Raw genomic sequence first — 9,761 nt, 5'->3', positions numbered from 1 at the left:
AGACGTAGGTCCCGCTGTCTCTCTGGTGACCGCCACCCGCTGCAGCGTGCTGCCCCCGTCCTGTTCAGACACCCCCTCTGTGGCAGAGGAAGAGACATCCCAGAGGACTCTGAGCCCAAGGTGCCAGGGACCTCCTGCCCTGAATGCTTAACTCAGGCCTGGGGACCCCAGCAGGTGCTTAATAAAGACACGGAAAACAGGGGGCCCTTCTCCTTAGCGGAAGCTGACTCGGGGGGGCGCAGGCCACATTAGAGGGTGTGGTTGAAGAACCTGCCTTTCCTCGTTTTCAGGTCAGCACTGTGAGTTTGGTGAATGGTCAAGGGGAGGTCTCTGGGGGCCTGTTAACGTGCGCCTCCTGGATTAAATCGCCCTGCCCTCGGGACTCCTGCTGTCTGCATTTTAAGGTGAAGAAGCTGGACTCAGAGAGCCTGAATCCCTCGCCCAAGCCTCCAACCAGGAAAGTGCCGGGGTAAAGCCTCATCGTGGGTTTAGGGGGCTCTGAAAATATCATTTTGCAGTGATTTGACTGCATTTTAGCAATTAGCAGACATTTCTTGAGCACTATTATATACCCTGCAAGCCCTGCCTCCCCTCAATAGCACCTGGCACCCAAGTGGGGAGACAGAGCCCCCCAGGAAAGAGGTTTGTTGAGAGGCCCGCATGGGAGCAGCAGCGCTGGGCTGGAACACAGGACCCTCTCCCGGTCCCGAGGTCTCTTTGTCACAGATGGCTTCTTGCCAGGGTCTGACATGTGACCGGTCACATGGGGCCACATGTGGGTTTACCCCGTTCGCCTGCACAAGGCCAAGTCTGGAGACCCAGAACCCACAGCACCGCTGAACACTCTCTTCCTCTTCACTGGAGTGGGGCTCCCCACCTGCCCACCCCCTTCCACCTCCCAGGGTCCCAGGTCCCTGTCCACTGGCTCCCCAACAGCCCCAGACCTGTGACTGGCCGGTCATTGAGAGTCCAGCCAATGCGGGGGGTAGGGCTGCCTCGGGCCACACAACGAAGCCACAGCCTGTCCCCAAGGCGCAGGCTGCGGTCCCCAGGCAGGGTGGTGAAGACGGGCAGTGCCAGGACGGTGAGGTGTATGCGGCGGCGGGCGCGGCCCACAGAGTTCTCGGCGGTGCAGGTGTAGGTGCCAGCATCCTGGCTCTGTGGGGCAAAGGGACGGGTCAGGCTGAGAACTGTCCCCATGCCCAGCATGGGCCACTATGTCCCCAGGACCCACTCTCCTGCAGGTCACATAGCTGGCACATGGCTCGGCTTCACCATGGCACCCCAGCAAATCCCCCAGCCTTCCGATGGCTCTGCGCGTTCAGAATCCAGGCCCTGACCAGGCCATCGTAAGAGTCACCATTTACCGAGCAGCCACGAGCGCCCGGCCCCACGCTCAAAAGTTGTGCTGCATCAGCTCATTTGTGCTCACGTCGTCCCTGAGGCAGCCCCCACTTTGGTGGCTTCTCCTAGAGGAGAAGTCCAGCGGGGCCGGTGCACCCAACACTGCTCCACCTGGCCTCCTGAGTGGCAGGGTCCGAGGCCCCCGCGACCCTCTCCAGGTGCGCCCGCCGAGCAGCCGCACATCCATCTGCAGAGCGGCCCATTTTGCAATTACAGAATCTGGTAAGTGCTGATGGGAAAGGGGGCCAGGGGTCCTGCCCACGCCTCTGGCTCAGGTCAACATCAACGTGAGCTTGAGAACAACCGGGTGCAATTTGGGGACACAGAGTCATCGCCACATCCCTGCCCCAGTCCAGGCTCCTTCCCTCCCCTGGGAACTTGTCATGGAGCTCCAGGTTCAGACCTTGGTTCTGTCTCTCGGCACCAGTGTATCTTGGGAACGCTGGGTCCACTCTGAGCCTCGGTTTCCCCATCTGTGTCCTGGGACAGTAATACCTATTTACCCAGGTTCCTGTGGCTAAAAGCTGCACAGGGCTCAGCACAGAGCATGACAGATGGGGAACCCAGCAGACGTTGGCTGCTCCCCTTGTTACGACGATTCCCCTCTGTGCCCCGTGGGGTCAGAGCCTCACCTCCGAGCTCTTCACCAGCAGCTCCCCGGATGGCTGGATGGTGAACTTGCCCTCGGTTCCGGACACGGGGTGCCCGTCTTTTTCCCAGGTGATGTCAGGCTCGGGGTCGCCACTGGCCGTGCAGGGCAAGAGGGCGTGGGAGCCTTCGGTGGTGGACAGGTCAGGGAGGCCAGTCTCAATCACAGGAGGGACTGTGGGGACAGGGAGGTCCGCTCAGGAACTGGGGCTGGGGTAGGGTGGGCTGTCGCTGCCCCGGTGCCCTCAGCATGCCCTTCAGTCCCTTTCTCCAGCCCCATCTGCTGCTCCCACTGACAACCTGGTCATAGGCCATCGCCCATGGTCTGGACGGCTGGGGGACTCTGCTGAAGCTGTGACAGGGTGATACTGTTGCACGCACGTGCAAACACACACACTAGAGCTTCGAGACAGAGGCCTCCCTAACCAGGCTCCACGTGGGCACAGATCCCTGCTGTCAGCCAGCGTCCAGGACCACGAAGCCCCCGTGTCTCCCTCCTCTGGGGAGGGGCTACACTGGGGCAGAGTGCAGGCCACCGGATGGACAGACAGGGAGGAGGAGCTCGCTGGACAAGGAGGCTTTGGAGGATGCGTGGAGCCAGGAGCACCTCTGGGCTCATAAGCAAAGTCTGACCCCAGCCGTACACAGTCACCCACGGGGCCAGCCCACTGACACAGCCACCAGAACAGACACTGGGGTCAAGGCAGGTCTGGCCCACACTGAGCACTCCAGGGTACCTTGCACGTTTGGGGCCAGTGACACAGTGACACTTCCTTTCCCTCTGAAATCAATGATTGGTCAAACTAAGGGAAGGACACCTTTAATTGTGTGTTTGTGTAGAAGGGACAGAAATGGCCACTGCTCCTGGAAAGACAGAAATGCACAAGGGATGACTGGACTAGTGTCCCTCGAGGGGCCGGGAGAGGCAGAGGGACTGTGGCTACTGTCTGAAGCCAGACTTGTGCACAAAATGGGATATGAGGATTGCCCCTCAATTCCTTCTAGAACCACAGCAGTGCCGGGGTGGGGAGGACGTGGGGACATGCCTCACCTGGGCTCGGAGCCTGGCAGGGAAAAGCGGGGCTCTCTGGGGCCTCAAGCCCCGCTCACCTGGTGCACCCTGCCCCCCTCTCCATGGCTCACCAGGTGCACCCTGCCCCCCCCCACAGCTCACCAGGTGCACCCTGCCCCCCGCCCCCCAGCTCACCAGGTGCGCCCTGCCCCCTCCATGCTCCCACCTTGCACCACCAGCCGAGTTTTGCCCACGGCGCTGCCCACGTTGTTCTGGGCGATGCAAAAGTAGTTCCCGGCATCCTCTGGGCTGGCGCGGACAATCTTCAGCTGCCCGCTGGGCAGGACCTGGGTACTGGCTCCTGGATTGGGTGGGGGAGATGGGGAGAGGCCAGTGGGCGGGGCCACAGAACCCCAAGGTGGGCAGGAGAGCAGCTTGGGCTGCTCTGTCTGATTGGGCTGCACGTGACGCACTGTGGTCACAGAGTGAGGTAGGGACAGCGTCAGTGCGGAAGTGGACCCAGAGCCCAGCCAGGCTGTCCCTCCCCGATCTCCCAACCGAGCCACTGAGCGCTCAGGCAGACTCTCGGGCTCTGGGTGGTAAAAGCTCACCAGGTGCACCAAGTAAAGAGGGGGCAGAAAGTAAAGAGGGGGCAGGGGCTTTCTGGACCTCCCAGCAGAGAGGAGGACCCCAGGCCCATAGGGTCCTCCCTCCGGAACTAGCCTCAGCGAGACTCGCCTGTCGGGATGCTGAGCCCCTCCTTCTGCCAGGTGATGCTTGGCCGTGGGACACCTGAGGCCTCGCAAGGCAGCAGCACCTCCTCCTCCGCCACAGCACGAACCATGCTAGGCAGTGGCTTCACCACAGGGGAGGCTGCAAAGAAACGGGGCTCCGGAGGTCCCTGGGGATGCCTTCGCACCCAGGCCCCTCTACTCAGGGGCCAGCTAAGAGAAAGGCCAGCGAAGGGAACGGAGGTTCCAGAAACCTAGGCACGGAAGAGGCCGGCGGGGCCCCGTCGGAGAGCGGGATCAGAGGCAGGTCTGGGGCCTCTATTTTCACCTCTGTCCCCAGCCCCGCCTGCTTCCAGCTCTGCACCCGCTCCCCACCCCAAAGTTCTGGGCTGTCTGGCCGCAGGGTAGGGGGCCCTACCTTGCACAGCGAGGGCCACGTGTTTGTGGGCCACACCTGCCGAGTTGTGGGCTGTGCAGGTGTAGCGGCCAGCGTGGATGGGGAGGACCTGCCCGATCTCCAGGGCGCCTGTGGGGGGATCGGGGGACAGACGTCCCCAGTGATGGAGCCAGCTGGGCTCTTCCCCGTCCCCACCCCGGTGTCTCTGGTCCAGGCCACTCGGCCTGCCGCCCGCCCATTTGTAAGCAGCGTGGGGGAACCTGGGTCCTAGGACACCTCTGCTCCCCACCCAGAGCGTAACCGTGGGCGAGTCCCTCCCACTCTTACGGCCTCAGTTTTCCCTGTGTACGATGAGGAATTACCCAGGTTGGTCTCTAGGCCCTTCTGGCTGTGACATCTCAGGATGAGCCACTTTCCTGCCTGGAATCTCTGGCCCACCCATGGTCCCCCAGGCCTCCCCCCTGCTTTTCTCGCCATACTCTGCTCCAAACCCTCTTCCTCCGGGAAGCCTCCTGGATTTCTGCCTCCTTAGTCTTCCCTTTGCCCTCCTCCCTTTAGCCTCGGGTGCCTGGGGGCTCCCCAGACCAGAGGCTGCACCTGAGCAGCGAAGCAGAGTGGTTTCTAAGCTGTCCTCTGGGGAGCCCTGAAGGGAACGGAGGACCGCCACCCCACGGCCCCCACCCCAACCCCAGCTGGAACTGGAACCTCAGCTGTTTTACAGGTGGGGCCTCCCTGCAACCACCTGTCAGAAGGAAGGTGTCCGTGGCGTCAGGAGAGTTTGAAAACCATCGGTCTGGCCAATGGGTCTCAGCCTTTAGGACTTTACTCATTAATCGACAAATAGATTTAATTTGAATCCCCATAAAGTTGCCAACTTTTATTTTGGTAAACACATTTTAAAAGTCACCATCTCTGATCACCTTCATTTCACAAAAGAAACTTTCGACACCAAAATATTAAGAGAAGCATAATTTCAGCATAAAGGATGTTCCTTCTCAGGAGAAAACACGGCAACGCTCCAGTGCTGTGGATGGGAGGCGAGGGGCCTCTCCCGGGTCGCACAGCAAGGGACTGGCAGAGCCAGGCCGGGCCCTGCGTCTCGCTCTACCACGGGGCCCCAGGGGGCTGCTTTCGCACCCTCTGCCCAGCTCCCTTGGTCCCCCCAGCAGCAGCTCTCTGTGGTCCCCGTTCCTACCTGAAGGTAAGACACGATAGCCGTTGCCCCGCGCCCCGAGCTGGGCGCCCGCCTTCCTCCAGGACACCAGCGGGGCCGGCACGCCCATGCTGTGGCACGTGAGGACCACGGGCGCCATCTTGGTCACAGTGAAGTCTGTCTGGTCGTCGGCAATGGTGGGAGGCACTGGAACGCAAGGGCAGGCGTGAGGCCCCACCGAGGTCTTCTAGGAACGCGTGGCTGAACGCAAGGGCAGGCGTGAGGCCCCACCGAGGTCTGGGAACGCGTGGCCGCAGGGCAGGCGGGTGAGAACCGCAAACGCAGACGAAGCCCCCACGTGACCTTCACGACGAAGGGCCGGGGAGGGAGGCGCGACAGGGAAGTCACGCTCTCTCACTCAGACGTCCCTGGCCGGGCGCGGGAGCAGTCGTGAAGTGCCTTCTGCAGAGACAGCAGCCGGGCACCTCGGGGAGTGTCCCACCGAGAAGGGAGCCGCTAAGGGCTCAGAGCAGGGGGAGTGGCATGTGGCCTGAGAGCCGCAGGTGCACCAAGTAAAGAACAGTGTTCGCGGCGAAGGGAACAGTGTTCGCGGCAGAGGGAACAGCACGGGAAGGACCAGAGGCGAGGAACAAAAAGCCGACATTACTGGGTCCCAGGGTGAGGCGGGCCATGGGGTAGGTGGAACCTGGGGTGGGGGTCGGCGGAGCCAGCCCACGGGGCACCGCGTGGGCCCGGGTGACACCTTGCATTCTGTCCTGAGGACAGTGGGCAGTGCAGGGAGGGCATGCAACCAGGGTGAGGATAAAGTCAGATTTGGGTTTAGAACATTCTAGATTGGGGAGAGGACTCTCTTTCAAACCCCCGCATGCCAGGAACTGTGCTGGAGCCAGGGTTCGGTCAGCGTGGGTAGGTAGGGTAGGATCAGAGAGGGCCTCCTGGAGGAGGTGGTCCATGCGGTGCCGGAAGGCCCAGAGGGAACCGGCTCACGTCCCCACAGGTGGAGAGAGCACGCAGGGCAGAGAGGTGCCACCCACATCCCGCTTCCTCCTCGGCTGCCACCCGACTCACCGAGGACAGTCACCCGGTAGAGCCTTCGGGCCTCGCCCACCTCGTTGCTCGCTACGCACTCAAACTGGGCTGAGTCCTGAGGGCCGGGGGCTGTGAGGAGCAGGGCATTGGCGGGCAGGAGCCTGGGACGGACAGACAGATGGTGGGGCTGCGAAGTGACCGGCCTGGCTGACCTGAGACCAGCCAGCCCCAGCCTCCCTGTCTGGGGATCTGGAAGGGAGGGGTGTCTCACTACGATTCCCCTTTCCTATATCTGGCTCCCAGCCCTGACTCTACGCGTTTCTTCTAGAAGTTTCTACCTCTAAAGGTCTAGCTGTTGAGTGCGAGAGCTATTTCCATTTTCGCCCCGTCCCTCTGTAACCCACGTCTCCCACAGTCACTGTCCCCGATAACTCCTGTAATAGCGACATCCAGATCCTTGGTCAAAACTGCTTGTGTCTTTGAACACGTGCTTTAGCCATAAAGCTCCTGGCACCTAACACAACGAGTAATCGGTGACTTCACCAGTGCACCGGCTCCTTGAATGCTCCCGTGATCATGCCATGATCAGCTACGTGTGAGAAGCGGGGAGGCTGAGGCTCCTGCAGGGGCCAGGGGTCCAGGCTCGGCCAGCATGGACTCAGGCTTTCCACACGTGTCTGTAAACAGTGACCGTAATGGTTTTAAAGGCCACATACTGCCTGTCTGGCTGTATGTCCCAAATGCCCCCACGCCCTGCCAGGCGTCTCGGTGTAAAGACCCTCCTGGCCCAGGGAGGTGGGGACGCACGTTCCGGTGCTGGCTTTGCTGAGACCCCGAGCACATTCCTGCCTCGTTTCTGAGCTGGGCTCCCCTCTGCGACTTGGTCACGCCCTTCCCCGCCCCAAGTGTCTCATACGACCAGAAGGACCAGCTGAGTACCGGTAGGCGCCCTGCTGCAGGCGCAAGTCCAGCTTCTGTCCATCCTTCCACCAGACCACGAGGGGCTTGGGGGAGCCGCTGACCTCACAGGGCAGTGAGGCAGGCGTGTGGGCGGTCAGCGTCAGGTTGGAGGGGCTGGGGGAGATGGCGGGAGGCTCTGGGGAGAGAGCCAGGGTCAGGAGACAGGGTACTGGATGGGGCAGGCCAGGGTCCTCCCACCACCTTCGTCCCATCTCCAAGGAAGCAGAGAGGAGGCAGGGGATCTCCCAGCAGGCTCCCAAACACAGGGCAATGGGGCACCCCTAAAGCTGGCATCCCCCTAACCATCTCCCCTGGAATGAGGCCCCATCAGCCTGCCCAAGGCCAGGGCCCCCATCGCGGCCTCCACCCAGGTGATGAATGGAATGAGAACAGCAGATCGCAGTCCCTGGTTCAGTGATTCTGAATCTCATCCTTGGAAATGTTTTACGTCTTTTACGTGTTTTATCACTCACTCAATAGAATAGCACAGTAGTAAGTGGATGTAACATATACATAAAATAAACATGCATCTTTTGAGTGTGATGCTGGAAACTTTCTATTAATGAGCTTCACGGTCAAAAACATTTGGAGGCCATTGCTCTTGGCTCCTGACAGCTAGAATGACCCAGAAACTAGTCTGGGCCTGGCCCAGACAGGGGGAGGTGCTGAAGGCAAGGAAAATGCACACCTTCCCTCGTTCACCTACCGAAGACCCGGAGGTCACGGCCTTGTCGATCGGAGCCCGCAGAGTTGGACGCCATGCAGAGGTAGTGGCCAGTGTCCTGGGCGAGGACTGGCTGGATCCTCAGGGAACCCTCGGGCAGAACCTGTAACCTGGAACGGAGGGAGGGGTTGCCATGGAGATCAGCAGACCAGCAACACCCTACGAGGAGCTGGGCCCCTGGTGCCTCTTGCTTTCTGCTAACTCAGGAGTCCTGCATTCGTGAGGTGGAGGTCAACGGGGTCACAGCCATGGACAGCAACCCACACCCCAAGCCAGCATCAGAAAGGGTGAGAGTGGCTGTGCTTTGGGCCTCCCGTGTTCCCATCTGGGCCAGCCTCTCCCCAAGAGTCAGCAGACAGCAGCACCCCCACCTTTCTGAGAATGGCTCCTAGATCTGAGGACTAACCCTTCCCAAGGGCCATATCTGTCTGCGTAACCCCGCCCCCAGCCACAGCTGATTGGACTGGGTGGAACACATCACTCAGGCTGGGCCAATGGAATTCTCTGCCCTGAGAATTTTGATCTGGGATTCACAGACAGCTCTCTAGGCTCTGCAGGTTTTGTGAACTGAGGAGCTCTAACTTGGGTGCCAGAAGAAGGGAGGCCTCTCTGCCATGTTCACAGAGAAAGAAGGTGTAGAAAATTTCAAGAGAGAGAGAGAGAGAGAGGCATATAGCCAACATACACAGCAACAGAGATCAGCAGCCAAGGGTCAAACCAAATAGACAGATAACCACCAGGGGTTCTCAGTGCCCTGAACAAGTAGGCTTGCCTGTCTTTGGGTACTGAGAGGACCCACGTCCAGGTGATAATCACCTTCTGCTCCAACCACCCAGGTGGGTTTCTATTTACAACCCACGAAAAGGTACCTGAGACCCTCCCCTATGCCCTCCCCTTCCAGCTCTCACCTGGGGCTCCCAGAATCCAGGGGGGCCCCATCTTTCCGCCAGCTCACCAGGGGCGGGGGCGCACCGTCCGCCTGGCAGGGCAGTATGGCTGTCTGGTTCACAGAGGCATTCACTGCAGCTGGTCCCGGCTGAATGGTGGGCACCGCTGCAGGGGGGCACAGAGGGAGCGGGTGCTGGGGGCCTGTGGCTCTGTGGGGGATGGGCAGGGAGACTGGGGGAGGGGCCACTCACTGTGGATCTCCACACGGAAGGCCACACTGGTGCTGCCCGCAGCGTTGTGGGCAGTGCAGCTGTAGTCACCGCCATCGGCCGTGCTCAGGGCCTGCAGCTGGAGGAACCTGCCCTGCTCTGGGAACTGGGTGTGGACATCTGCCTGTAGAGCCCCCCAGGGCGGAGGGACCTTTATCAGCACTGGGTAGGGCCAGGCCAGTCCCCAGGCACCAGCTGAGGGGGACCAAAGAACCGGTGGGGCCGGACAGTGGGCGCCCCTGGGAAACTGACTCCTGTGGGATGGAGACAGCGCCCACCCTGGAGCTCTGCCTGTCACGGAGGTCGCAGAGGGGGCTTATGCTCAGATCAGGAGCTGAGCTCCCACCAGGAGAGCTACAATCATGGGGTCCACAGCAGCGAACCTCCCCTTTCAGGGCCAAGCACAGAGAGCCTCAGTAACTGGCCCCGGGTCACACAGCCACTAAATGCGGCTGGAAGTTATCATGGGAAGAACACAGGTATGCATCAGGAGTCCTGCATGCAAATCTCAGCCTTCCTCTGTGT

General features: G+C 60.9%; 1 protein-coding gene across 1 annotated transcript in view; it reads right to left on the bottom strand.

Annotated features, from left to right (window-relative positions):
- Positions 1-9,761, bottom strand: part of HMCN2 (hemicentin 2) — a 125,838-nt gene that overhangs the window by 18,753 nt on the left and 97,324 nt on the right. The window contains 12 exon segments of the mRNA XM_015594124.1: positions 16-77; positions 945-1,158; positions 2,037-2,227; positions 3,291-3,425; positions 3,803-3,937; positions 4,214-4,321; positions 5,388-5,552; positions 6,435-6,556; positions 7,335-7,491; positions 8,062-8,189; positions 8,988-9,132; positions 9,219-9,360. Of these exon segments, the coding sequence (XP_015449610.1) occupies positions 16-77; positions 945-1,158; positions 2,037-2,227; positions 3,291-3,425; positions 3,803-3,937; positions 4,214-4,321; positions 5,388-5,552; positions 6,435-6,556; positions 7,335-7,491; positions 8,062-8,189; positions 8,988-9,132; positions 9,219-9,360 (1,704 nt within the window).

The sequence above is a fragment of the Pteropus alecto genome, unplaced genomic scaffold (assembly GCF_000325575.1).
Source record: "Pteropus alecto unplaced genomic scaffold, ASM32557v1 scaffold67, whole genome shotgun sequence".
NCBI classification, from domain to species: Eukaryota; Metazoa; Chordata; class Mammalia; order Chiroptera; family Pteropodidae; genus Pteropus; species Pteropus alecto.
The sequence above is the reverse complement of the archived record's forward strand: the minus strand, read 5'-3'. Positions and strand labels throughout refer to the sequence as shown.